The sequence below is a fragment of the Chaetomium globosum genome, genomic scaffold (genome assembly GCF_000143365.1).
Source record: "Chaetomium globosum CBS 148.51 scaffold_6 genomic scaffold, whole genome shotgun sequence".
Taxonomy (NCBI): domain Eukaryota; kingdom Fungi; phylum Ascomycota; class Sordariomycetes; order Sordariales; family Chaetomiaceae; genus Chaetomium; species Chaetomium globosum.
Window position 1 is genome coordinate 381552 of NT_165981.1, and position 27250 is coordinate 408801.

The 27250-nt window shown below is 56.0% G+C and overlaps 11 protein-coding genes and 2 non-coding genes across 13 annotated transcripts; 5 read left to right on the forward strand and 8 right to left on the reverse strand.

Moving 5' to 3' along the window:
• Positions 1-504: 504 nt before the first annotated feature.
• On the reverse strand, positions 505-1562 carry CHGG_08462 (uncharacterized protein; the record flags this gene model as incomplete). The annotated part of the gene is made up of 4 exons (XM_001226388.1): positions 505-707; positions 795-1114; positions 1212-1404; positions 1463-1562. 4 exons carry the CDS (start codon positions 1560-1562, stop codon positions 505-507), a joined length of 816 nt encoding a protein of 271 aa, XP_001226389.1.
• Positions 1563-2226: 664 nt separating this feature from the next.
• CHGG_08463 (uncharacterized protein) lies at positions 2227-4802 on the forward strand (the record flags this gene model as incomplete). Its single annotated transcript, XM_001226389.1, has 6 exons — positions 2227-2382; positions 2469-2689; positions 2779-2865; positions 3277-3460; positions 3630-4014; positions 4081-4802. 6 exons carry the CDS (start codon positions 2227-2229, stop codon positions 4800-4802), a joined length of 1755 nt encoding a protein of 584 aa, XP_001226390.1.
• Positions 4803-5019: 217 nt separating this feature from the next.
• CHGG_08464 (uncharacterized protein) lies at positions 5020-5863 on the reverse strand (the record flags this gene model as incomplete). The annotated part of the gene is made up of 2 exons (XM_001226390.1): positions 5020-5758; positions 5814-5863. 2 exons carry the CDS (start codon positions 5861-5863, stop codon positions 5020-5022), a joined length of 789 nt encoding a protein of 262 aa, XP_001226391.1.
• A 517-nt stretch (positions 5864-6380) lies between these two features.
• CHGG_08465 (uncharacterized protein) lies at positions 6381-7385 on the reverse strand (the record flags this gene model as incomplete). Its single annotated transcript, XM_001226391.1, has 1 exon — positions 6381-7385. The coding sequence occupies one exon, from the start codon at positions 7383-7385 to the stop codon at positions 6381-6383; it is 1005 nt and encodes a 334-aa protein (XP_001226392.1).
• A 665-nt stretch (positions 7386-8050) lies between these two features.
• On the reverse strand, positions 8051-8267 carry CHGG_08466 (uncharacterized protein; the record flags this gene model as incomplete). The annotated part of the gene is made up of 2 exons (XM_001226392.1): positions 8051-8109; positions 8225-8267. The coding sequence occupies 2 exons, from the start codon at positions 8265-8267 to the stop codon at positions 8051-8053; spliced, it is 102 nt and encodes a 33-aa protein (XP_001226393.1).
• A 581-nt stretch (positions 8268-8848) lies between these two features.
• CHGG_11393 lies at positions 8849-8920 on the forward strand. The gene has a single exon. It is a non-coding gene; the product is annotated as a tRNA-Glu (tRNA).
• Positions 8921-9455: 535 nt separating this feature from the next.
• On the reverse strand, positions 9456-10326 carry CHGG_08467 (uncharacterized protein; the record flags this gene model as incomplete). The annotated part of the gene is made up of 3 exons (XM_001226393.1): positions 9456-9698; positions 9798-10018; positions 10227-10326. The coding sequence occupies 3 exons, from the start codon at positions 10324-10326 to the stop codon at positions 9456-9458; spliced, it is 564 nt and encodes a 187-aa protein (XP_001226394.1).
• Positions 10327-11257: 931 nt separating this feature from the next.
• CHGG_11412 lies at positions 11258-11372 on the reverse strand. The gene has a single exon. It is a non-coding gene; the product is annotated as a tRNA-Leu (tRNA).
• A 592-nt stretch (positions 11373-11964) lies between these two features.
• On the reverse strand, positions 11965-13274 carry CHGG_08468 (uncharacterized protein; the record flags this gene model as incomplete). The annotated part of the gene is made up of 4 exons (XM_001226394.1): positions 11965-12207; positions 12534-12854; positions 12969-13061; positions 13209-13274. 4 exons carry the CDS (start codon positions 13272-13274, stop codon positions 11965-11967), a joined length of 723 nt encoding a protein of 240 aa, XP_001226395.1.
• Positions 13275-16348: 3074 nt separating this feature from the next.
• On the forward strand, positions 16349-17578 carry CHGG_08469 (uncharacterized protein; the record flags this gene model as incomplete). Its single annotated transcript, XM_001226395.1, has 2 exons — positions 16349-17054; positions 17244-17578. The coding sequence occupies 2 exons, from the start codon at positions 16349-16351 to the stop codon at positions 17576-17578; spliced, it is 1041 nt and encodes a 346-aa protein (XP_001226396.1).
• Positions 17579-18998: 1420 nt separating this feature from the next.
• On the forward strand, positions 18999-21333 carry CHGG_08470 (uncharacterized protein; the record flags this gene model as incomplete). Its single annotated transcript, XM_001226396.1, has 3 exons — positions 18999-19122; positions 19285-20616; positions 20726-21333. 3 exons carry the CDS (start codon positions 18999-19001, stop codon positions 21331-21333), a joined length of 2064 nt encoding a protein of 687 aa, XP_001226397.1.
• Positions 21334-21982: 649 nt separating this feature from the next.
• CHGG_08471 (uncharacterized protein) lies at positions 21983-24153 on the reverse strand (the record flags this gene model as incomplete). The annotated part of the gene is made up of 4 exons (XM_001226397.1): positions 21983-23214; positions 23305-23544; positions 23616-23703; positions 23980-24153. 4 exons carry the CDS (start codon positions 24151-24153, stop codon positions 21983-21985), a joined length of 1734 nt encoding a protein of 577 aa, XP_001226398.1.
• Positions 24154-24940: 787 nt separating this feature from the next.
• CHGG_08472 (uncharacterized protein) lies at positions 24941-26470 on the forward strand (the record flags this gene model as incomplete). Its single annotated transcript, XM_001226398.1, has 1 exon — positions 24941-26470. One exon carries the CDS (start codon positions 24941-24943, stop codon positions 26468-26470), a length of 1530 nt encoding a protein of 509 aa, XP_001226399.1.
• Positions 26471-27250: the final 780 nt, after the last annotated feature.

Genomic DNA, 27250 nt, shown 5'->3' on the forward strand with positions numbered 1-27250 from the left:
GCTAACCATCCGGGTGATAGGGATACGGTGGCCTGTCTTCACTCGCCATCTTGACGGGCCCTGAGTAGCAGCTGTGTAGGATGAACCCAACGTAAGAATGTCTATATAGCCGGGGCTTTATGGTTGGTTTTTCTCCCTCATCTTGCTTGATTGGAAGCCCCGTCGGAGTGCACATGTCACTAAAATTGTTGGATTCGCCATATGGAACCTTCTTGCGGATACCAGTGTTGGAAGTTGTGGCACTTGAAACACGGAAGCCTGGTTGCTGATGCGCTTGTGTTAGAGGGGTTCCAGGGGTTGAACAAGAAGCTATGAAAAGGAGGTCAGGGCGATGCCCGCCACTGAGGATGAAGACGGAGCATGATTCAAATTCTTTCTCCCGATCTTTCTGTCTGAGTGTCGTTTCCAACAAAAACCACCGGCTTGGGATCTCGTAACGCAACAAAGGAAAGTATTTCGAAAGACAAAACCAAACAGTGTCCCTCTGAGCCGGCAACGTACCCGCTACAAGTCCCGCCGGACTGCGGCGTGGAATCCCCTGCGCAGTCCTCTTTTCGTACAGTTGCTACCAGCACTTCCGTCCGAATCCTGATTCGTGATTAAACTCGTCGCCTTTCCAATCATATTCGATATTCTGAGAATAGCCTCCACTGCGACGACTTCTTCCCTGACATTCCAACCCAACTCCGTCGGCAGACGTTCGTTTTCTAATGTAGCAGGGCGGTTAATAGCTGCTATCTGTACGAACCTTTGAAGGGGCCGGAACTTGGTATTGCTAGATCGATTCTACTCACGGAAAAAGTATTCGACCAACGTCCTATTCACAGTGGCCTCTTCAAGATCTCCAAACGCAATAAAGGGGGCCGCCATCTCGCCGAGGCTGAAGTTCTCCACGGACTCAGTGAAGCGATACTCGGGGTTGAACGCCTTAGACTCAATTTGGCGGGCAATCTTGGCGTTGGCCATGTGGGCCGTGGTGATGACGGGCTCGGGCCAGTAGCGGCGGGTTTGGTCGAAAATGGTCTGATTAAAGATGTGGTTGCTCCCGAAGAAGGCGTCGGTGCGGCTCAGGCTGGCGTCGTGCTCGAGGACATTGTGGCGGTTGAGGTGGTCTCTGTATCGGGGCAGATCATCATGTCAGCAAAAGCATCTAGGGTTCCATGGAGCATTGAAAAGTAAACGCCAGGACATGATGGAGCACTGAGACGTACAGAGTGAAGAAGGTGGCATTGGGTTCGGGGTTGGCGACAACAGCCTGGTCGAACATGACGACAGCAAGAGTCGAATCGAAATTCAGCCCCTGCTTCATGGCTTTGATGACGGCTTCTTTAGTGATGGCCCTGCCATCATGGGGTAGGATCCCGTGGTTGGCGAGCGTGTTCATCATCGGACAGGGGCCGCGGACTGAGGCACAACATCAGTAAAGGATTTATGGACAGCTTAATGGACAAGGAATGCTCACGGTCACCGGGGCCAGGGGGGTGCCATGCGGGGATACTAGACGCCTCGGACATAAGGCAGGCGAGGGACAAGCAGCCGAGGAGGGCGGTGGGTGATTTCATTGTGACGAATAAATGGGGTGAACGGGAAAATAACGGTGAATACGTAACTGAAAGAGGTGGATTCGAATGCAATATTTCTCCTAGCCCGACATGCCTGATTTATATCAATGGCCTGCTACCACGGTTGTGATCGGTATACGAGCCACTCGTGTTTCTCGTCTTGCTCGTGTCCGCGGCGGCGTCCCCGTTGTAACTCCACCGGGGATCGTCAAGGCGTAGGCAAGCTTTCGCAACCTCTCCAGGGGCCAGGCTTGCCAGGGTTGGAGATACCATGCCGATTGCTCTCGATACCTAACAACCGACTCATGATTGGATGGTGGCGTTTACCTTGACGTTTGCGCTGCCGCAGAAGAAGGTAATGCCCCCTTGTCGTGGCTGGACCGCGGATCATTCAATGTTGGATATCCTCCATTCCAGCTCCAGACGAGCCACACGAGATAAACGAGAAAATACGAACCGGGTGCTGCAAAACGAATAAAGCATCAACGGATTAATGCGAGTCTGCCAAATCTGTTAATCTTCTGTATATATCTAACCTGAAGAATTCCATGGCCATTCATTCAAACTCCCAGTCAACGTCCCAAGCTGTCTCCTTCCAGCCCCCTCCGGCGTCATCCAACCAATCTCGCTCTCGACGACCTGCGATTCCATCGTTACACACACCATGCACAAATCAAATACAGGGCTGCTCGACCCAAAATGGAAATTCCGGTGGCATATTGTGGTGCTATTCCTCGCCATCGCGGTCATTGTGCTCACGGGCATCTACATCAACATAAGCGCCTTCTTCACCCGACCTGACATCATGGCGATTCCTTTTGTGAGTGCTTCTATCATCGAGTTTTCGCCTCACTACCACGATGCGATGTAGCAGGACCAATTCACTAACACAAATCTCGCGTGCAGGCCGTCAAAACACTCGTCTTCATTGGGTACCAACTGCTCAGCGAACACACGGAGCGGTTCGCCAAGTGGAAGAGCCTAAAAGCGAACTTGATTTTGAACTGCATCGAGCCTGTCTTTTGGCTCACCCTCGTCATCCTCAAGTTCATGGGAATCTCGAGGTTTTGCAGTGGGGGCGGTTGCGCTGTGACTTGGATCATCACCATGGTTGCCATTGCCATTTTGTAAGTTGTGTGATGGGGGGTTATCCGTGTTGGGTAGCGCCCTTCGCGCCTAAGAGTTAGCGTGCTAACACGTAACTATGTATTTACAGAGTTTTGTCTGTCCATGTCGCAATTCTTTCATTCCGGCAATACCGCGAGTCGAAGCAGTTTACTCCTCCCCAATCCGGGTACGCTGGGTACGCGGGCTACCCCTGAACCCCTGATCGAGGCGACGGCGGATGTGGTTTTAGAATTATGGACGTTGTGTGAGGAACCATGGGATAAGAAAGGAAAATAGAATTCATTTAGTTAATTAACTGACTCGTTAACTAGTTATTCGTATTTGTTAATAATCAGCGCTTGGGGACAACCTTACCTATCCTGGCAAGACGTTTCGGAAAATGCCGAATTGGGCCGAGATGGGAACAGCTGCTTGAACGCGCGTCTTCCGCGTATCACCCGCCCCACTTTCGCTCTCGTTACATACAGTCTCGTAACTCTCGTCTTTTTCGTTCTTCGGTCGCTTGGTCTTTTCGTACTCTTTCCCGATTTGGACTTTTCGTTGACAAAAAAAAAAAAACATGGGGACATCGTTTGACTCGCTCCAGTTCGCTGACTACCGAGGCCTCGGCGCCAATATTCACGGAATCGAATGATGGCACGTCCATTCAGGTTGCTTTCTCAATCCCTGAACCGTCCCAAAACACCAGAAAAAAAGTGACGAAAGCTGTGAGACGAGCCCACGAGAAATCCCGGACTGGTTGCCGGACCTGCAAGAGGCGCCGTATTAAGGTAAGAGCATCAAAAAGGAGAAAAAGAGAAATGACAAAAGCTATACTGAAATGGGTTTCAATAACGATCTCCATGACCGGCCGTTGACGCATCGCAGTGTGACGAAAAACGGCCATCATGTCGGAACTGTGAGAAACATGCCGTCCCTTGCGACTTCGTCCCATCCCAGACCTCGGCGGCATCCACGCCTCTTAGTGTCCAACTTTCGCCGCCATCACAATCTCCCGCCGCTATCAACATGATGGATCTCGAGCTCATGCACAACTTCACAACATATACCTGCACGACCTTGGCGAGCGACCCAGCAGTCCGGCAGTTTATGCGGACCACTGCCGTCCACATGGCTACGAACTGCGAGTACGTTATGCGTTCCATCCTAGCCGTGTCGGCCCTTCACCTTTCCAGGTTTCGGCCTCAACACAAAAAGACCTACCTCGAGCGTGCCATGCAGCACCACCAAGCCGCAACCTCGACGGCCCTCCATCTCATGACTGACTTGAGAGCTGAGGAGTGTGAAAGGCTCCACATCTTTTCCATGCTCACGGTCTACTACGGTGTGTTGTCGTCCCTTGACCAGGTATTCTTGGGTTTCTAACGTCCCTCTTCGTCTCTGGTAATAGCTCTAGGATGCTCCGTCGACGAAGCCGATCAAGCCCCTGAGAGCCCCCTAATCCCCCACTGGCTGCGACTCCTGCATGGCATGGAACCGATCCTGGACATGCTCGAACCGCGAACGTACCGCGGGATACTGACGCCGCTGTTTGACTTTGGACGGAGAAGAATGACACCTTTCCTAAGAACAACGCCCCCCAGTGACCCAGGCTTGCTGGCGGACATCCAATTTCTCATTCACCGTCGCTGCACCGACGCCTCTCTTCTCCCCATTTACGACGACATGATTGAGCAACTCCGCCGTCTGCTCGCCTTAATCTTGACGCCACCCAGTGGCACCGTAGGCGCAACGCCTGTCCGTCCTAATCTTCATAGCGATGAAGAAGGGCCAGTCACTGCACAATCACCCAACGTGAACGAGTCACCAGCAGCAGAGACTCCCTCGGCAGTACCACCGATATGGACGAAACTCGAAGCGTGGGACATCCTAGTCTGGCAGTGGACGCAGGGAAAGGATTTCCTCCCGCTGCTCGAGGTGGTCAATCCGCCACAGGAAGCAGTGGTCATATTTGCCTACTGCCTGCTCGCACTGAGGAAGCTGGAGAACCAGTGGTGGGTGGAAGGTTGGGCCGACCATCTCATGGGCAAGACGTGGTTGTTGCTGGATGAGGAACATCGCCATTGGGTTGTTTGGGCGACCGAAGAAATGGGCTGGATCCCCCCGAGATGAATGGAGGAGGAATGGGTGGATGGCCTCCCTAGGAAAGGATAGCATGACTCAGGAGAGCGAGGCAGCCTCTTAATATCGCATGTAATCACATGAACGCCGACAATTGGGCGTTTGAGACGTTCTAACTGAGCCTCCTTGAGCAGATACATGTACCATGGGTTCATGTGCTCGCAGCCAACCGAAACATCACAACCAACCATGTCGACGCCAGCTTCTATCACCAAGAATGCATTATGGCGGTGGGAAAGATTTTCCCTTCCCTAAGCATCTGAAACTCGAGCAATATGTCCTGGTATCCATCCGATGTAATCTTTTCGTTTCTATGCCCAACCACCTCGTCAAACCACTGGCCCCATCCGCACCATCCCCACTCCGCTGCCTTCTCGTCGCTGACCCCCTGGGTGTTCGGTAGCTTCGTCAGCTTGCGGCCCTTTTTGTCCCTGGGCGGCTCGACGACAGAAGCCGGGTCTGGCTGGATGCCAAAGACCGCGATTTCACGGGCTTTCAAGGCCATAACGAAGTCCACGGCGGCCTCTAGCTTAGTCTCGACGACGTTTTCTGAGACGTACTTCATTTTCTGGGCGGCCATCTCGGCGTCGAAGGAGATCGGGGCAGAAAGGCCATCCTCAACGCCGGTGCGGACCAGATAGACCGGGAAGCGGCCCGCCGTGGAGGAGTCCTCGCCGTCGTAATCGGCGCAGCTGGTAATAGCGATAAGAGCTTTGTACAGCGGCTGGAGTGCATACTCCTTATAGCGTACCACCCCTGTGCGCCGGCTGTCGTTGTCATTCCAGTCGTTCTTTCTCTTCTTTTTCTTGTTGTTCTTCTTCTCCGTCCTCTTGGCCCCCCTCTTGCTTTTAGTCCGCTTGTTGGCCGCCCTGAGTAGCTGTTCGGTTCTTGCGCAGAGAATGCCGTGGAATGTAGCGAGAGTATGGATGGTAGGGTCTGGCGGTGGCCTGTTGCGTGAATTCCAATTCGGGTTTTTCTGGACCGCCGCCCGGGGGTTTGTACATGACGGGGCTGCGACGATACTCAGCCTTTGGAGAATCTTCACCGGCCATCTTGATGGTAATTTTGGATCGGGCCATCGTACGTAGGTCGTGAGAGCACGCTGAGCATGGAAGCCATGCAGCCAATTAGGACACAAGAAGAACGGAAGTGATCAGTGTGATCAGTGTCTTCAAACTCGGGGGGACACTGAGCACACTGAGCACTCAGGAATTAGCTAGGTATATAGTCACTCGTTCTGGAGAGCTCTGGGAGTTCTCCAGTTAGCAATCACAACTACAGTTCGCTACAAGCTCGTGAAGCCTACTGTTCAGACAAGTCTTTGTTGTGCACCTTTTGGCTGACCGAACCTAAGCACCCTTGAGAGATTACCTTCAACCGAAGCTGAACCCTAACAGGGCAGCGTCCTGAAGTAGGTTCGTCACATCAGATGCTTGTTCCACACCGGTGAACTGATATTGTGGGTTCGATGGAGTCGGTTCTTTTTTGGAAGAGGGTTATAACATGAGATGATTAACATCAGCGAACTGAAATTTGCATTACATATGATAGATACATGAAAGATCCCCGTCAAAGGTACGGCCGTAGAATTTCCTGGGTATGGCCCCAAATCTTTTCCCTTGCCGTCCCCCTTAGCTTAGTCATGACACGCTCGTTCGGTGTGCTGTTGCAGTTCCAGCTAACGTGAAACAAACCCCTCTTTGCCGCCGGCTCACCACGCGAATTCGCAGCCGGCTCGCCCTTCCACGGCACGCCACGGCCGCCAAAGGCCGCGCTAGTGGCCCCGAATAGATTCCTCTGCCCGGACCTCTCATCGCTCATTGCAAATGCGCGGACAAACCACCCCAAGATAGTCTCGAAGACCCAGGCCAGAATGCCCGACTTCGCATCGAACGTCCTGCCCAGATTCCCCGTATTGACCGACCCAGGCGACGAATGGATGAACACCACATTCGGGTTCTCGTCCGCCAGTTTCTCCAACCCCAGCGAGTTCATGGTGCCGAGTTGCATCTGGCCCTTCATCAGGCCAAAGCTCCCCGGCTTCCGGAGATCGGGATCGTCCGTGTCGATGTTGCCCCTCGACATGCCGCCCGACAGCACGCTCACCACCCGCGGGGCCTCGGCCTGGTTTAACAAGGGGAGGAGGTGCTGGACGCAGAGCAGGCGCGAGTAGTACTCGAGGCTCTGCGAGATGTCGATGCCCTCAGTCGTCTCGACGCGCTCGCCATAGGGTGCGTACCCCGCCGTGAGGAAGACCAGGTCGATGTGGCGTTCCTTGCTCTTGATCTCGTTGCAGATTCGTTTTACGTCGGCGAGGAGGGAGATCTCGCCCTCGGTCCAGATGATTTGGGCTTTGGGGTTCACGGCGTGCATTTCTTGGATGAAGGCTTGCATGCGCTGTGCCGAGCTTTTGCGCCCGACGAGGTAGATCTTGACGCTGGCGCCGGTGCCGACGAGGGCGGTGATGGTGAATTTGCCGACGCCAGCGGTGCCGCCGAGAAAGACGGAGACGCGGGGCGCTGTGGCATCGTTGATTTGCGCGTTGGACGCTTCGACTTCGGAGTAGGCGACCATTGTCGGAGACGTCAGAGGAGTTGGGTAATGTTTTGTGGCTTTCTGCATCTGGAATGGGGTGGAGCGAACGCGGCTGAAGGTTACTCTTCTACGAATGCCTTGCTGCCTGCCCGGAAACTTTCAATCGCGCTTGTTGGCCCGAAGGATCATTTTCGGTGTCTCGGACACTTATTATACCGTCCACCTAATTGGAGGCTACCAAAGAAAGCAGCAACAAAATGCAGTGCCACACACATACGTTCCCAGAAAAGCAAAGGGTGTATGGGGTCAGAAACTCTTTTAATTACGGACTTCGTATGATGTAGTTGAAACAATTGGTCTGGGAAGGGACGAGAAAGGTTGGTGCCTGCCTGAACTCCAGGTTCCTTAGGTCAAAAATGCCATGGCCTGCTCTAAGCACGGACCAGTTTTTTCTCCATAAAAGAAACCCAAAAAAATTGGTGTCATTTCTAACCTGTACTGTCGACTTCTCACTGTAGAATTTTGGCTTTTTTCTCCTTTTCGACTTCTCTCGATAGCATCTCGATGTCTGGCGTCATCTGCATTCTGCTTCCTCTCATCAGCATCTCGCAGTTGGTCTTGGCGGTGGTGGTGCACGGATCATTTGATGCTTGACACCTGGCCAATCGGATCGCCGGAGAAAAGCCGCTAACCCGCACTTGGCATCAGGGTCGCTGTGACTCGCTGCTTCGCTCCTGCTTTTGCATGCCTCCGTCGCGCATTCCTTGACAATCACGAACACGAACCAAAAAATCGGATTTCTGTCAAAAAGTGGCGAAAGATGAGGTTTGCAGGGTCAACATCTATTATGGGTTGACTATACTACTAGAGCGACGCACCCGCTTCTTCGTCAGCAGCTTCAGTCTGCGCTGATTCGGCCATGACGTCCCATTCCTGGAACCACGACTACAGAGAACAACGTCAACATTGCCAATATTGCCTGGCTCAGCAGGAAGGATACAAGCAAGGCCTACGGCTCGATGGTCGTCTACGTGACGAAGGGTAGCGAAGCAAATTGCTTCTTTGACGCACAAAATACACGGAGCCTATCAGCTCTGTGAGATTACGCCACAGAGGTTAATCTTTACGGGATCTGATTACTGAAGCCCCTAGATGACGATATAGCTTACTGGAGACTCAAGAATGCGGCGTCATACATTGGCGATGAGGTCAAACCGGTGCTAGAGGCCGCCTTTTTTACACCGCGGTGCTCCATTTTCCCAATCCAAGGAACTCAATACGTCCTTTCCATCCCGATTTTCTGACCTAAACTACAATCATCTCCTGATACTGTTTATAATTCCATTGCAGTCACGGTGGCTTCTTCTTCCGCCTTTAACAATTACATCGTTGACTCCGCTATGGGGCCTACCTGCAGCCGGCAAGTTCCTTCCTTTTTGAGATCTGGAAATGCACCTTGCCTTCAGCCAATCGCAAGCCAGAATAGGTTTAGCACCGTTAAATCCGGTATAGTGTAACGGTTAACATATCGCGTTTTCACCGCGAAGCTCGGGGTTCGATTCCCCGTACCGGAGATTTTTCTTTTTTTGCTTTATTTCAGTGCTAAACTTTAAAATTGCCAGGAGCGGGAGAGAGGAAGGAAGCGCCCCGGAGCGTAGAAGGAAGCGCCCCGGAGCGTAGCGAAGGGCCGCGCGACTGACGAACGAAGCGACGCCAGCAATTTTAGGACTGTTGACCTGGCGATGTTCAGGGGTTTCTACCGGGGGTTAGGGTTAGCCGAGGGTCACCGAGGTCTGCAGGGCTCAGCCCGTTACAGTTACACAGCATGTTTGCCATGAGGAGGGAAAAGGGGTCGAGGGCTTTGTCTTCTGTTGTTGCGTGCTTAACGTGTGTCTTGCCAGTGCCAGGCAAACGAATCGCAACACAGGTTTGACTCCAAGACACATCACATCGGCTGGTTTTTTGGGTTTCCCTTTTTATTGCCCTTATTTTGTTTTCCCTAACTACTACATACACACATACCCACACCCACCCCCCCCCCTTTCATTTTCTCTCCCCGTCCACCCCAAACCAAACCACACCCCCCACACCCACACACAACCCCTCCACCTACGCCAGCGACGCCTTCACATAATCTAGCAACAACGGCCCGACCCGCGAGGCAATGACGCGGTCGCCGTCCAGGTTGGGGTGGACGCCATCGCGCAGATATGAGGTCTGGAAGCCCGTGTAGCAGTCGGCGACGACGATGGGCGACTCGGTGGTGTTGAGCCCGGCGGCCCAGGCGGGGATGCGTGCATTGATGGCCTGGATGGGAGCGTTGGAGAAGGAGAGCGGGATCACGAGGTCGACCTGGGTGGGGGGTTGTTAGTTGTTGGTGCTGGTTCTGGTTCTGGTTCTGGCGTGGTTGTGGTGGTGACGCTGGAATGGGTGCCGGGGTGGGGGACTCACAATGATCTTGGTCTTAGGGTTTGCTGCCCGGATGATGTTGACCATCTTGGTGTAGGCGGCGATGACGTCGTCGGTGGTCTTGCCGCGGACCACGTCGTTGGTGCCGAGCATGAACATGACGATGTCGGCGGGGGTGCTCTTGAGCCAGTTGGTCAGGTAGTTGTTGGCAATGTCGACGGCCAGCCAGCCGGAGTGACCCTCGTGGTGTTGGTCCCAGCCAGCTGTCTTGGGCTGGCAATTTTGTGGGTTGCTGTTTTGCGACCCGACGTACTGCACCTTGTCGGCGAGCCCGGCCTCGGCAAGCTGGTCCCAAACGAAGGCACGCCAGCAGGTGATCTCAGTGATGCTGTCGCCGAGGGGCACTTGGCTCTCGTCAACGGGGTGCTCGAGGAAGTATGACGACTCAGAAAGGGGAAGTTGGGAACTTACTAATCTTCAGTTTCTGAGCTTGACGCTCAACCACTTCTACCGGGCTAGCCAGGGCCAGGCTGGCCAGGCTGAAGGCTGAGATGATGCTTGACACGTGCATGGTTGCGGCTCTGAACTAGCTAAAGCGACTTCTGAAAGCTATGTCGTTAGAGGGACTGTCTGAGCCAGTCGGAGTTTTCTGCAGCATCATGCTGCTTTTATCTTCTCCCCGGACGGCAGAGGGGGAGTAGCAGTGGGGGTACAATGTCAGCCTTGATCGTTTAAACATCCTTCCAGATGCACAAAAGAAGGATCTATTAATTGCACGCCTTTCCTAACTCGGCGCCACCACTACATCGGAATGCCGTGATCAAGAGCCGCAGCGCTATCAAGCCCATTCAATGGCTTCCAGAAGGCCGAATGTGACATTCAGATTCATACGAATCATTCCGAATTGTCATCTACCGGATTTAAAGTTTGAACCAGGTCCTCGGTCGGGCGAGGGGAGCTTCACAAGGCCAGCTACGTATACCATGGGAACTGTTCCGTGCCTATTTCGGCCGTTTCAAATATGTACTCATAAGCAGTGACAGCCAAGCTGAGCCGCCATTGGTGCAAATTTGACATTCACCAGATGAGGATAAATAGGACAATTCCCGGGGCCGGTCCGGAGCTACCGAAGCCTGTCAAGTACCAGGTTTCCCAACTCCAGCCGAGAATCGATCGATATGGAGTAGGGTCGGTGCGGGGCCTTCATTTCGGAGACCCTGTGCTGCGCAACAATTCAATGCTTTGTCGTTGGCTGGGCGAGGCGGGCTACTAGGTATGTTGTGCAGCGACTGCGTTGACATGTTCTTCGTAGAGGTCCTACGAAGCATAGTGATTCCGGTCACCCGACTTAAGGAGTCAGATATAAGTGCCGAAGCCCCCTAGTCAGGGGACGGAATAACACGTGGACGCTAGCTTCCGGAAGACAATTACTGTGCAGGCATTTTTGGCAAAAGATAAACAAAATAAAAGAGGAGGCTCCCCAAAGAGGCTCCATTCCACGCTGACAACTGTGAGATTCGAACTCACGCCTCTTGCGAGAACGCAATGCAGCCCCTTTTTTAGGGGAAGGATATTAGTCCTTGAGTGCGTCGCCTTAGACCACTCGGCCAAGTTGCCGTGAATGCCGTTGTGGAGACGAGCCACACGAGAGTAGAAGAGCAGCTGGCTTGGGGAGGCTGGGTTCGTTCACCTGCAGGAGATAATGGTCACGGTTGGAACCAGACTTTGCCATTCTCCACTTGCATCCACATGTGGGTGTTACCCCCGGCCAGTTATTTTTCACCTTACAAGGTCGCCGTGACTCCAACCTACGCATAAGCGTGAATGGAGTCCCGAATCAACTTAAAGAAGTACCTGTCCGATACCGGAGCCTTTTCCTTGCAGCCCGTTCTGAAGACGACGAAAAGAAACAACCTTGTTTGTGCCTTTACATGTGTTTAGGTTGCCAGTTCACAAAAAGGTTCGGAATCAAGTTAGCTGAAATCACTAGATCGACTCACTTCGCCATCCTGGGCACAAGGGTGGACATCGTGAGGGGAAACAGGCAGGGGCTATACATGGCAAAGTGGCTAGGTTTGGGAGAAGAGACTGAAGAATAATGATAGTCGATAGGCAGTAGGGCGGCAAGGTCCCGTGCATCAAACCTCCGGGTACACGTCTCTGCGGCAAAGTCAGGATCGAGGGATAACCAGAAATGGGGGCTCGGAACCTACGTCCGTCTGCGCAGCGGCACCTCCGTCCTAACCTTCCGCAGCAAGTTGTGGTCGATCACGGCAGTACCTATCTTGGGGCCGTCGCCGGCGTCTCCAAGATCGGCTAATACCGTACCCCATGGGTCGATAATCATGCTATGCCCATAGCTCACTCGTTTCTCAGTTGTGGTTCCCGACCTGGCGCCAGCCTCAGCAAATGGCACTAAGACACCAATGCTTCCAATGCTAAATAGCAACATCTGGCACGTACCTGAGCAGCAGCAATAACATAAGACTGCGTCTCGACGGCCCGAGCCCTCAACAAAACCTCCCAAGTGCGCCTTTCCGGTGGGCACGGTGAAGGCGGAGGGGTAGGTGATGATGTCGGCTCCGAGGCGTCTCAGAGAGATGCTGATCTCAGGGAATCGCAGCTTCACGACGTCAGACAGTGAGACATGGCAATGTCAAGTAATACCAACATCGAAACATATTGTCGATCCAACCTTGCCCACCGGCGTGTCGAACGGTGGCTCGATGCGCATGCCCCTCTCGACGGACCTGAAAACGCCGGCGTCAGACCACCTACAACGCTGCACGAAAACAACTCAGGGGCCACACACTCGCTCTCCTTCAGCACCGGCCCCCCCTCAATATCCACGTCAAACAGATGAATCTTCTGGTACCGATGCACAATCTCACCACGCTCGTCGATCCACAGCACAGTGTTCTTGAGTTTGTGGCCGTCGGCGGCGGGCTCGTGGACGCCGACGTGGATGGGTAGTTTCCAGCGGCGAGCTTCGTCCTGCAAGGCCAGCACAAACTCGCTCTGGTCCACGGGCTTGGCGAGGCTGATGCTTTCGGCGGCCGAGGCGGCGATGTAGTCGCTTGCTTCCGGGAGGAAGAGGGCCTGATAAGGGCAGCCAGGAGGTCAGTATCGATCGTGTGAGACAACGGCGGCGCAGTCGTAGACTAGGTAGAGAAGTGGTGAGGGAATGCATGGGGGAGTGGGGGTAGAGCTGACCTGGGCGCCGGCTTGGGTTGCTTGTTGCACGAGGGTGCGGCACTGGGCGAAATTGTGGGCGAGGTCGGAGGTCGAGGTAAACTGGCCTATGGCCTACTCACAACAGCGGAGTCAGTCACAAAGACCGATTCAGCCGCAAGGGGCGGGCATAGGTGGGGGACCCTTTCCGAGGTTCCAAGGTGTCATCCTTCTCGCTGAAGCAAGAAGTTCAGAAGTTCTGGGCCCGGGGCCGTGGCTTACTACTAATGGAGCTTTCTCATGTCCCAAATTGCCAGAGATGTCAACTTGTTTAGTTTTGTCCGCCATTTTACTCTTGCATGGGTCGGCAGTGTAAACTCCTAGGGTAAACGGTGTGGCTCGTCAGGATGAGTGAAGAAAGTGATAGACTGACAGTGGCAGGAAGCAACGCCGAAAGCCCCGCACAGGCTAGCTGTGTCACGCAATCTCCGGCGCTCTCGGCACTGTATTCCGCAGTGGAGTTGATTCGCGCGCTTCCTCCTCAGAACCTAACACAGAAAAGCCTACATTATTAAGTAGAGGGAGTGAACTTTAGCCACCCACGGATTCTTCGATATATGAGCCCAATAGATACGTGCGTGGCATTCACGGCATCACGCTCATCACGTCTGCTCTGTTTTCGGCAGATATTGTTGGGGACAGGCCTCAGTTGTTGTCACCTCCTTCCCCCCGAACCCGCTTGGCTGTGGTGCCAATAAGCTTTCACACCATCCCGATCTGGCTAACGTTTCTCAGCCAAGCCTCCCCTATCGAACCATCACTATCACTGCCGGACTTGACACGCCGTTCCGCCCCAGGCCCCATCTTCCCAGGAAAGGTTTGGAGGGGGAAAAGGTTTCGGAATTTTTGGGGGGTCCCAATTGCCCAATTTTCCAATTTGGAACCGGAACCACCCCCCCCCCCCCCCCCCGGGATGGGTGACCTTGCCAGCGTCTGCAAGCCGCAGATTGCTGCAGTTGCTCATCAACAACAGGCGCAGGTAACCTGCCGATTGGTGCACCACCAGGCCCCTTCTCGGTTACCGGCATATACGCGGCTAAGGCCATTCGGGGTTCGGTGAGGAGCCGAATTAGTCCAAATCGACCATTCCGGTGCGCAACAAGCCATGCACCCTGCGCACCGAGCACAGCGCTACTGCCGACACCGGCCTTGCAGGGTTGTGTTTGGTGTCGGGCCGGTTTCTCGTCTCTGTACCTGCTGCTGGCTGCACCCCGAGACAGACTGTTGCACAGTCCGGAGATCCGAATGGTGGAACACGCGGCTGGCCTTGGGTCCCCGGCCATGCCTTGGCCATGGGGTTTCGTGTGACAGGAGCCAGCCGCAGGAGTCACAAATGCCGACACTCAGGGGGAATCGCTCATCACCGTGGTTAACATGCAGGGAAAATGGTGAGCGTAGGCAAGGTCACGGCATCAGCCCCAAGCTTCATGCACCCCTGGTTGGCGAGTTGTGATAACCTCTTCCAGCTCTCGACGACGGGCTCGGCTCCGACCTAAAAATATCAGGCTGGCTGAAATCTAATGACGTCGATTTCCATGCGACACGGTGGTGCTTGAGTGACCTTGGATGATGCCGAGGAAAACCTCGGGCGAGAATCAGTCAGGGGTTACGGCATTTGGCTGCAAAGTTGCACCAAATCCAAATTACAAGCACCTACAACTCATTTCTCTCGATTTGCCTTCCTACCATAAATTTTGAATGATGCGGACTTCAGAGGTTCTCCTGCGACTTATCAGTTGTTTGGCGATCAGCGACGGCGCGAATTGTGGGCCCGTTTTGAGAAAAAATCTCCTATTATCCATACTCCCGCTATGCCCTAAAGGCGTGCGGACCCCTCAGCTATTTACTGTACAGGAAAACCGTGCCCTCGCGGCCCGGATGAAAAATCCAGCCCGACTATTAAGGAGAATACGTGTGTGGGAGCCTAAGAATACAAAGGGAGGAGACCCCCTGCCTTCCGAAAAAAAAAGGGGGGGGGGGGGGGGGCTGTTAGGCCGCCGCTTCCAGCTCGAGCCTCCTTGCCAAACTGTACATCGGCAGCCTCCCCGAGTCCATCATCCAGCCCAGGACCCTCCCCGTGAGCCGTGCCGTTGCAGGATCAATACCGTGTAGAACAGAGTAAAAGTCCCGTTGCGTTCGAATTCCGGTTCTCTCCCATCTTCGAGTCAGCGGTGGGGCCAAGCACCACACTGCCAGGTGTTCGGCAGTCTCCCGTCCCTCCCCGCACTCGCAGGCGGGCGTTAGGGCCTCTGGGACCCCTCGCAAAAACAGATAATCCCGTAGGCCTATTGCTCCCTTTCGGATCTGGATCAGCAGAGAACTCTTTGCCTTGCTGAGACCGTCGTGCCGTCTTAGGGTTTCATCTCGGAATATCGTCTCCCGCTGATGGTCAAAGTCGTCCGCCGGTCTGGTGATCGCCCTGCCGTCCCGTTCCTTCAGCCACCTCGCTTTCCAGGCGTCTTCTACTACCCTGTCCGTGTCTGCGATCCCCCCGTCCAGCGCGCGATCGTGCTCGCGGCTTTCTCCACCGCCGTGGGCTCCCGTAGCCCTACGGTTCGCGGCCGGCCCCTGTTGCCGCTCCTCGAGCGTAGTCTCTGTTGTATCTTGCTACATGCGGTAAGAATAACGCTCCCTGCGATCTTCTTGCCGCCTTGGCCGTCGTCTAGGTTGGTTCGCTGGAGTCTGGTCTCAAAGTCCGCAAGCCTTTTGTTGAGATATAGGTCCAACGGTGGCACCCATGTCTCCGTCTCGAGGTTGCGGATGGGGGGGTGTGCTTAAAGGCTCCCGCTACTTGGAGAACAATATCAAGAGCGCGGCAAAGGACAATACTAACTCAGGCCGACTATTGCGGAACGCGCTTAGCCACCTGAATCCTGAAGGGACCACCGTTCACCACTCTCATTGTACCCTGCAATAGGCTACGTCTCATGAAGGATGGTATTCTTTGATGATAGCCCGCCCAAAATTGAGTCGGTGCCGAGGAGGAGATGGTCTGCTCCGTTCTGGATCTTGGGATTGTTCTTTCAGAGCAGAATAGGGGTTCGTCTGGTTTAGGAAATCCTTCATGTCCGAAACGACCACCTCAATTTCAGCTGTTGTGTGGTTAATCATCATCTCCATCACAACGCTTCTCAAAAAATGACACTCGAACTTCTCACCGTGTCCTCATCAACATCTGACTGACTTGTACTGCTCAAGTGCCGGTCGCTTTAGAGCCATCAACAGAGTCACTCAAAACACCAACATCAACACCAAAACGGCTCCACGAGAGAAGCTACAACACCACCATCACTTGACCTGAACCTTTTAACCACTTCTTTCTGTTCCACACTTTCTTCAGCTTCAACCCCAACAAGACAACCATGTCCAACACGACATCCCCCCCACCGGGGCTCCCGCCCCAAGCCCAAGCGTTCAACCCGCTCAACCAGAGCGCCTTCCTCCTCTACGCGGACGGCACCAACCCAATCCCTTCCAACACTTACAGCGTCACGGAGATTTACCTGCAGGCAACCTCGCTGTCCATCCTGTACGGGTCGCAGATCGGCGCCTGCTTCATGATGCTAGCCGTGGTTCTGGGCATGACACCCCGCCCACGGTTCCGGCGGCTGCCGACGCTGATCAGCGTGGCGGCGCTGGCGCTCAACACGGCGCGCATGGTGCTACTCGCCGTATTCTTCACCACATCCTGGGTCGACCTATACGTCATCGTGTCGCAGGGCGCCTCGGTCGTGCCGCGCTCTGACTTCAGCCTCAGCGCCGCCGCCACCGTGCTCAGCGTGCCAGTGACTGTGCTCATCCTCGCTGCGTTGACGGTGCAGGCTTGGTCCATGCTGCGGTTGTGGTGTCCCATGTACAAGATCCCTGCTAGGGTGTTGTCGCTGGTGCTAGTGCTGCTGACGCTCGCGTTCAACATTACGACCACGGTGATCCAGGCGCGGGCGATTCTGTACGCCGACATCAGCCAGATCGCCGACTGGGTGCGCCAGGCCTACCTGGGGCTGATCACGGCCTCCATCTACTCGTTCTACTTCCTCTTCAACATCCGCCTCGTCATGCACATGTGGGGTGCGGGTTGAGGTGGGTAGGGCGGGGATGAAAGGGGGGGGTGGGGGCGGTGCTGATGGATGGGGGAACGTACCGGGAACAAACATCAGGATGCCGTTGGTGATGACGATAACATCCATTGCCTTGAGGCCCTTCAGGCTGGGGGAGGATGCTGCGGTTGGTCCCACCCACTAGCACCCTCCCCCCCAGTAATCTTCGCTGCCCTCGAATTCATCCAATTCGACCGTTTCGAACCCGGCTCCATCACCCAAACCTCCGTGATCATCGTGCTCCCGCTCGGCACCCTCGTCGTCCAACGCCTCGCCAACCCAGCCTGGTTCGGCACCGCCGCCCACACCGACTCCACCTCCTCCTCCGCCGCGGGCGGCGGCGGCGGTTCCGCCTCGGCCAACACCACCGGCACGGGACGCGGCAGCGTGCTCTCGCGCGGCGGCCTGTCGGGCGTCACGGCCACGAGCGTCACTAGTGCTAGTAGGCGGCCGTTGTTGACCAGTGTGAGGAGTAATAGCCGCAATGCAATCTGAAGTTTGAACCAGCCCGACGCCTCCCCTCCCCGACCAAACTCCGACCCGACCCAACGCAACCTCCGATCCTCCAAGTTAAACCACCTCGGCCTCCTGCACCGCCCGCTCAAACAGCAACTCCGCCTAAGAGCCACCCGTCGGCAAGCGCTCCTCCCGCCGCTCAATCCCATAATCCACCCTTACACCACCACCACCCCTCTCCAAATCCTCCCCACCCCCCACCACCCTCCCGTTCCCATCCCCATCCACCCACATCGCATGCGCTTTCTCTCCCACCTCCACCTCACTCCCAGCCCTAATATGCGTCTCCACCCTCCCACCCCCATCCCCCCGATGCACCCCCCCCACCCACACTCGTGGGTTTCAGGTTGTTCCTTTCAGGTTGGGCGTTGGCCAGATTGATCATCCAGGGTTGCGCGCTGATTTCCTTGGTCAAATACTTTCTTGACTTGCCGCTGATGGCGGATTGTAATTGTATTCCCTGGGCTGGTTGTCCATCCCAGACCCTTCAGTTCGGGCATCTTGTCTTAGTCATAAATTATCGTCGTTGATTGTGGTGGATGTCGGTTTGCGGAATGTCTATCCAAAACAGTGCGGCCTGAGAACTGTGGGCTTGAATGTCACCGTGTCCAAGGAAGGTGGTGTTTTGGTCGTTGTTCCACTCATGTTCATGGCCCCTTCCTTGGGGTCTCGCTCCAATCCGTGCAGTCCAATGGTGCGTTCTTTCCTTCTTCGGGTGAGATAAGATTCCCAACCTCGATCTGGAAATTAAGAAGCTCCTGTGTTCGAACCCTGGGTCCCTTCGCCCTCCTTCCAAGGTGGTAGCCACGCGTCCATATTCTGCTCTAGATGGCTTGGTCGCACTGAAAGATTTCAACGCAGCGCAACGACATACACTATTTCAGCCTATGGAAGACTTGGACATTTTGCCCGCTCGGCACTTCTCACACTCGAACCTCAGGCCGGAGCCTCTACGACTACCACGCAGGATTCATTTGGGCCACCAGAACGAAAACCTGCACTCGCCTAGCAATCATTTTCACACCGACAAACCAACCCCGAGAAAGCACCGACCAAACACAACCGAACGAGGAGAGACGGCCGGTCTCGTCAGACCAACAACGTCTGGACTCGCCGTCTTAGTGGCCAAATTCGAGATGCTCGGCGCTGCCGGTGACGGTAACGCAAGAGCCTTTCGACAACCTGCTAATCTGGCCCTGTCACAGTCGATCACTTCTAAACCGCCCGCTTGTACGCAAGCTCCATTGAGTAGACGGACACGCCACAAAGGCACCGATCAACCCCCCATTCCTGCTCGTGGGACTTCCAACGCCGCCGCCGACAAGATTACAGCAGCAACCCTATCGTTGGCCGCAATGATACGCAGCGATCTTTCCAACCTAAACACAGACCAGGAAGCATGGGAAGATCATACGCCGGAAGGACCGGCAGACAGCGGCACATCTGGGGACTAGGTGTCTCCGAAGGCTTCACCGGATCCGATTGTGATAGACGTAAAGCACACGGCCACCACCATACAACAGGTTGGTCGTGCCACTGAAGTGTGGGTGTGCAGGGCCCCGCTATCCGTGGCAGAGAGGAGGAAGGTATTTGAGGGACAAGCAGGTTCGTGTAGCATGCCTCACTCCTCATCCGAAACCACCGTTAACCCACTAAAGCCTGTAAAAAGAATATTGCTGTCGCAGCTCATGCTTTCACACCGGCTACTCCGCACTCTCAGAAGACTCTAGTTCACGACAAAAAGTCATTGTCCGAGCCGAGAGCGTACCCTCGTGTTACCGATCCCCAAGGGCCACCGCCAACTAGCTTATTCCCAGGAACACGGTGCCGAGATCCTGCCACACACCGTGGACTACCGTCATGGGAGCGTCGCCCCCAGTGGGTTACCGATTATCAGCAAACAAAAGAGAGCCAGAATAAACGCCCCAGCGTCGCAGATCTGCGGCGAGCCTTTGACCCACAGCAGTGCCCCAGACCCGGTGGGCTATTCAGTGCCTCGCTCCCAAACACACCGAACCGAACATGGCCTGTCAGCTCCGGGAGACCGGACGGAATGAGGAATCAGTCAACCGCGCGGGGCTCGAGGCCACAGCTGCGTGGACAGGCCCATCGCCGAGGCGGCATCAATGTTGCACCTTCTCCAACTCGAATCCCTGAACCACAGAATAAAACCCATGCCCGGCGACGCGCAGAGACACCCACCATCAGGCAAGCCGAAGGAAAGGGTCTTCGGACAAACCTCATAAATGAACTGTCGCGAACTATGAGTCGGAGGAACGGAGGTCCCAAACAGGACCGCAGTACCGATCGAACCTTGATCGATGCGTCAGGTTCTACTTGGTCGGATTCAGAGCCATTGCTGCTGTCAAGGACGGTTTCTGCCGAAGGTCGCACCATTTGCGACTCAAGCGATGCTAACACTGAAGGAATGTCGCCAAACAAAAGAATTGTCCAAGGTGCTGCGGAGCCCTATGTGAACTCTGGGGACATCCTGAAAGTTTCTACAGGGACAACAGGAGAGGAACCAGCGTTATATATCCAACACTGGAGGACGAAGGGGGATAGAAGATCATTGAAGTCCAGTCCAAGCCTGCCGAAGATTATCCATACGACCATTGCCGCAAGCACCCGGAGCAGCATACGCCAGAGTTCTTCCCCAGATACTAGTAGCCTAATACACCACGGCGTAACGCCGACGGAGTCAACGCGCATCCAACCGCCCGCACTTTACACAGGCCGGTCGGGAGGTGATACTGCAGGGGGAACTTCCGAGGCCTTTGGAAGCGATGTGGCAAAGTCAACAGAATCATCTCCAGTGAAAGAAAGAATACATTTGTTCGAAAACATGGGTCGCCCCCTAAACATCCAGGAGAGCGCTGCGCCAACGTCTCGACGCAAGGCGGGAGAACCACCCAAAATCATTGCCGAAGGATTGCACGTGGAGAAGCGGCAAACCATGGCAACGCAGGCTCGCATCCCAAACGCTGCGATCCGTGTCCCTGACCGGTCGCCGAAAGGTGGATGTCACGAAGGGCCGCAACGAACCCATCTCGAGGATCCCAATCTTGAAGAGACATGGGCAAGCAGCCGCCACTGGCGTCGGCTCACCACAGCCTTCCTTGCCAGATCCCAAGCGGGAGTCGAGCTTTTCGTTCAAGGCCACGTTCCGGAAGATCTCAAAATCCAACAAGAACTTCGAGAGCAGACTACCCTCCGTAACCAAGACCGTCACTGGCTTCAGGGCAACACCCTCCCTCGAGCTCCTCAACAAGACTGCCAAAATTGCCCCTCGGCCTATCCACAAGGCCCACCTGAACGCCAAACCTACCCCCGCCCACAGAAGCAACGGCACGCCAAACGAAGACCACTCGGCGTGGACCAAGCCACCGACCCACGTAAATAGCAATACTGGCATGACCACGGGTATGTCATGGGGCCGCCGCGCTGCAGCTGCGGCACTGGACATCGGGCGCCGCTTCAAGACCCAAACTCAGACACAAACCCGCAAGGCCAGTACCTCGGGGCCGTCGGCCCTGTCATACACACCGCCAGCGAACACCATCCCCGGTAGTATCGTGGGGGGTGACGGTGGGGAATCCTATGGCGACGAAACAGTTATGGGCGTGGCACTAACGGCAGGGGATGCTGAACCCGAAGTGGGATGGCACTCACGCTCGGGTATGGCCATGGGTGGCATGGTGCCGTCGGGGTATGGCTGTGATCGCGGGGGGTAGGACGCTGCTGCTGCTGTTTCACCGGGGCTGCTGCTGCCGGGTGTGGTGGTGGTGGCGGCGTCGGAGTGTAGGTTGGTGCATCCGCGGCCGGCGAGGGTGGTGGATCTGGGGAGGATTCAGGGGTTTGGTGGTGTGTGTGTTGGTTGAGTTGTGGGGTGGTGGAGGGCGTGGGGTAAGGGGCGGGTGTTAGGGTGAGATCGTAGTGTCGTTTGGACGGGGATGCTGCCCATATTATGGTCTGGATTATCATGAGATTGGGGCTGCATTGTTGGCTCGGTGTTAGTTTGGAGGTTGGTGTTTTATTTGCATGTCTTTTCTTATGGTTTAGGTTAATTACAGTAACAATGCGTAGCCCGAAGCCCAAGCTTCTGCATTACAAACGATATGGTTTATGCACCTTGTCGCCCAAGTTGAGACAGCATCCCACGAGGCCGGGAAGCTGGGCAAACACTCCATCAAGTAAGGGGGACAAGCTTTCATCGATCTTGATATTCTCTAACCCCTTCTACAAACATACCATACCCCACACCTTATGTCATGACACATTCAAGATCATCCCTCATTCAGGATACTTATAAACACAACTCTCCCACGACTAGCAACCCCCCTCTTCCTCTCACCCAAGCCCTTACTCGGCCATCACCTTCACTCAGCCCTCCGCCAAGCCCATCCCCCGCCCAATCTTCCTCACCAACGCCTTCTTCAGGTACCACTCCCGCGCCAGCCCGCGCGTCATCTTGGCAAACGTCTGCGGCGCGATCCGGCCGCGCTCCACCGCGCGGCCCAGCACGAAGATGGCGTCGGCCAGCGCCCGCTCCTCGGCCACCAGCTCGTACAGCTGGTTGCCCACCACGGTTGGCGCCACCAGCAGCTCGTCGATGTCCGGCTCCGGGTGGCTCGCCGAGTTCTCGATCACCCCGTCCGCCTGTCGTAGTGAGTCCTGCAGGATGGCGGTGTTGGAGGTGAGGAGCGCTGTGAGCTGGGTCAGTTGGGCGGACTCGGCTTGGATGATGGCTAAGGCCTGCTGCATGGCGGCGCGCTGGGCGTGGAGGCCTTGGAGGGAGGTGGCGTTTTGGGAGAGCGCTTTTTGGCGGTGCATGTAGAGGGTTTGGGCGAGCTGGTGGAGGAGGTGGTCTTTTTCGGGGTTCGGGGGGATTGGTGGGGCGGGGACGGCGGAGGGGGAGGGGATGGAGAGCGTGAGGTCGTCGTCCATTAGGTCGGGAGGCGGTGGTGGTTTTGGTTTTGGCTGGGGTTGCACGGGAGGCGGCGGTTGTTGCCATGTTGGCGGAGGGGTGCTGTACTGTTGGGGGTGTGTGAGGTTCGCCATGTGCCGGGGATCCACGGGCGGGAGGGGCTGTTGCGAGCCCGGGGAAAAGCCCGCTGGTGGAGGCCCTTGATACTGCGGAGGGTGAGAAGGAGGGGGATGTTGAATCTGAGGGTTCTGGGCAGGAGCAGGTAGCGGGCCTTTCTGCGCCGGTGAAGGTCGTGATGCTTGCGGCGGCAGGGGAGGAGCTGTCTCGTAACGCGAAGGGCCAGCTCTCGCGGGCTCACGATGCGACATTGGTCGCCCGTTCGGCGCATGGTGACTTGGCTGCCCACCAACCTTTGGTGGAGGGGAAGGAACTGGGGGGCCTGCTTGCTGAACCGGGGCCGGGGAGGGTTGTGGCCGAGGCGCGATATGGGCCGCGGTCTGGGGCCCCGGTTTTGGGGGGGGTGGAGGCGGTCGCGCATCGTCGGGTGCCGCGGATTGTACTCGACTTGTAGGCCTCGGGGCGAGGTCCGGAGGCAGCGGAGGTACGGGAGGTGGTGTGTTCATTTGTCGGGCGGGAGGAGGCGGCCCCTGTTGGCGGGCAACAACCGGTGGCTCCTTGGCAAAGATATCTTGTAAAATGGCGAGGAAGTCCAGGATGGTGGACTTCTAGTCCATAATCAGCCATATGTCCCGTGACTTGATAACCCATTACAGCTTACAATCCCAGAATGTTGGCGAATCCACCACGTAGGGGTGATAGACCTGGCCCTGTGGATCAACGTGCTGCCCAGGACGGACCACCATGGTCTCGGTCGGGGTCACGTAGGCCAGGGGGGGCTCGCGTGGGTAGGCGTGCGGAACCCATATCGAGATCGGGAATCGGTAGGTTGCGCCGCGGAAGAGGACCGGTATTGTGCCCGAGAGGTGGAGAAGCAAGGCAGAGTTGCCGTCGGGGAATGCTGTAAACACATGGTCAGCCCAGGCCACAGGCTACCGCCAAAACAGAAATACCGGAGATTGAACTGCGTACTGTGGACATCGGTTCGCGGAGAGAGAGATGGATACTGCGACAAGGCCTGGGCTACATCGTTGTAGGTTCGGTTGACATCGTGATATTCCTGGGGGGCGGGGGAGAGGGGTCAGCTTCTTGGCTTCGATCGATGAGCGAGTCCGGGCGGCGCACACTTGTCAAGACGCTGTAGAGCCAATTGAGAACATGTTGTTGGACCACCATGTTGGGTGTCGTGGTCGCGTCAAGGCGCTATCAATGCATGGCCTTGCACTGTTGGTGTGTTCGTTGCGGGAGCCCGTAGGCAGCGCCATGCCGTCGGCGCTCGTTGAGGTTCTGTGGAGGTGCCAAGCCCCTCCGATCGCGTGCCTTGGCGCGCCATGACGAAGCCAGATTGCTTGGCGGGGTGGTGGCCCAAGCTCCTCAGCCCTTGCCTGCCGGGAACCAGTTCGGCTGCCGACGGCAGTGCAGGCATGCGGCGGTCGACCCTGCATCGTCTGTGGCGCGCTTCCTCGTGTGACCCCACATGAACACCACGCCACATGACGAGGTTCTGCATGTTCCGCATCGAATTTCGCCAATGTGAACCCCGCGCCCCATGGCAGCATTGACTGACATCGACACCAGTCGGGTTTCAGACGTTTTTATTTCAAGAAACAGGGGGGCTGATGCTTCAACATCCCGCCCCCAAGGCCGGTAAAGCCCGCGACCAGCCGGAAGATACGGCAATGACGGATGACGCGAAAATAAGAGAAGGTCACCGTTTCGGGCTGGCCGCGGCCGTTGTCGGCCCAGGGCACAGGTAGGTCCTCGGAATCGGCCAACAGCAACTCTTTGTGTGCGATATTTTCTCTTCGTCCCCACCGGGCTCTAATGGATAGAAGGGGATTAGTGTTTTCCAGAAACCCGATGCCGCACGGTGGAACAATTAAGCACAGAAACGAAACAGCGCCAGGGGCGAACTTTGTGGTCGTCTGAGGTTTGGCGATTACAAAGAGGGCCCACTCCTCCGAGCCAGAACCTGCGACCGCTTGCTCGACTCATCATTGTCCTTCCTTCCCAAACAGTGGTCTTGACTGAGTTTTCTCCTTCCAACTGTTTTTTACATGCCCACGCCACATCTTAGTTTTCGCACGGCTGAGGGGTATTACAGAACTTATTCTGTATACTCCTTGCGTCAGGATCTTTCTCATCTATCTTCCTTAATCTCATAGGAAACAACAGCATTATTTTCCGCTCCCCATTGGCTAGTGGCAGCGAATTGGCTTATTCTTGGTTGCACAGTCCCAAGAAACAGCACCTAAACCCCAGCGAATCCAGTCGGGTCCGTCCCACCATCGGAAGCCATGCTTCCTTCGATCCCCGTCTTGGCCGACTATGGAATTTCTCCAACCCACGGCTTTCTCCCAGACGTCCTGCCGTTGACGCGGCTCCCGGATCCCTACTACAACAAGTGGGAGGCCATCGTCGCCAACCTACAGGGCCTCATCCTCAGCAGGCGGCTGCGGGGAGTCGTCGATCGCCTCCCTGTGCTCTCCACCATCGGTCTGGAACATGACGCAGAATGGCGCAGAGCCTACATGTTGCTATGCTTCATGGCACACGGGTACATTTGGGGTGGTGACAGCCCCAGTGACCGCCTGCCGGCCCCCATCTCCGTCCCGCTGCTGGAGATCGCCGAGCACCTTGAGGTGCCTCCCGTCGCCACCTACGCTGCGGTGTGTTTGTGGAACTTCAAGCCTCTCTTCATGGACGAGGAGATCGATAATCTCGAGAACCTCGCCACCCTGACCACCTTCACCGGCTCGCTCGACGAGTCGTGGTTTTACCTGGTTTCGGTGGCCATGGAAGCCCGAGGAGCCCCCATCATCCCGCTCATGCTGACCGCTATCGCCGCGGCTCGTGAGGACGATGCAACAACGGTGACGAGCTGCCTCAACACGTTCGCCGAGCGTGTGGACGACCTTTCCGCTTTGCTGCAACGCATGCACGAGAGCTGCGACCCGCACATCTTTTATCACCGGATCCGCCCCTTCCTCGCGGGGAGCAAGAACATGGCCGACGCCGGCCTACCTCAGGGCGTCATCTACGAAGACGGTTCCGGTAACGAGACCTATCGCCAGTACGCCGGTGGCAGCAACGCGCAGAGCAGCCTTTTCCAGTTTTTCGACATTGTCCTCGGCATCGAGCACCGCCCGACAGGCGAGAAGAAGGCCACCTCGGGTGAGGAAGCGGAACGACAGGGCCGGGCTCCGCCGCCGAACCACAACTTCATCTCCGAGATGCGCCGGTACATGCCAGGCCCGCACGCCCGGTTCCTCGGCGACGTGCAAGCCGTGGCTAACTTGCGTGGCTATGTCGAACGGAACAGCGCCAACCGCCCGCTGGCCGTCGCCTATGACGCCTGCCTATCCATGCTGCGCTCCCTGCGCGACCGCCACATTGCTATCGTCACTCGGTACATTGTCATCCCGTCGCGCGAGGTCCGCGCTCGCAGCCGAAGCCCTGAAACCACTCGCCGCAGGGTTAACCTGGCCACCGGCTCCCGTCAGCGTGCGCCGGGCATCGCGTACCATGCCGAAGAGCCAGACGCTGCGAACGGGGGCAAGAAGAACCTAAAGGGCACCGGCGGCACGGCGCTGATATCCTTCCTGAAGCAGGCGCGAGACGAGACGGGCGAGCCCGCCGTAGAGGAGTGGACCAAGCGGTTCATGAGCCGCCGGCCGCGGGCCGAGGGCCAGGGAGACTTCTTCGCCGGTAAGCCCGAGGAGGGGGCCGGCCTCGAGGTTGTGGCGGACACGGAGGAGGTGACGATGCCCGGGCTGGCCGGGAGCTGGACCATGGACGATGACGTTGGCGGAATTTGTAATTACTAGGGGTAAAAGGGGCAGCGGGAGTTTAGAGCGTTTGTAGAGTACAATTTTCCTAATAGACGGGCGTGATACTTTTTGTACGGCAACTGCCATCTCATTTTTCACCGTCATCAACACACACTGGTCACAATAAAGGTTCACACGAGGCGACAGATAAAAAGATTGCGCTAACATGACAGAAAAGCATATTCCTGTCCTATGGTAGTATCCAAAAATGAAGCCAAGCCAAGCAGTCTAAACCAAATACTGAGTGCTCTGTATCCCAAAATCATTCACCTCTCCTAGCCCACCCAACACGTCCGCTAGCCGCACCGGACAGACATGTACCTCTAATTATCACTCCTTCACCCCAAGCCTCGCAAACTCCCGGTCCCAATCCTCCTTCTCCTTCTCTTCCATGTCGGGAGGACTCATCCTCTTCGCACCCTGCTGCCGGGCCCCAACACGCTCACCTTGACCCTCCCCTTGATCTTCACCTTCCCTGTCACCCTTCCCCTCACCCTTCCCCTCATCCTCACGGTCATCATCCCCATCATCATCCCCATCCTGATCCCCCTCCCCCTCCTCCTCCTCTTCCTACTCATGGGTAGCCTTAGCTTGTAAATGCCCCATGTACGCCCCGAAAAGGCCAGGTGAGAATCCGATTGCCTCTGGAGACTCTGCTCCTTCTGGGTAGGGGCCAGCCTCATCGATCCTCGCACTCCGAGAAGCATAAAACTCCACTTCTATGGAGAATACAAAGGAGGAGTTTTGGACAGCTCTCCCCGCCAGACCCCCCTTCAC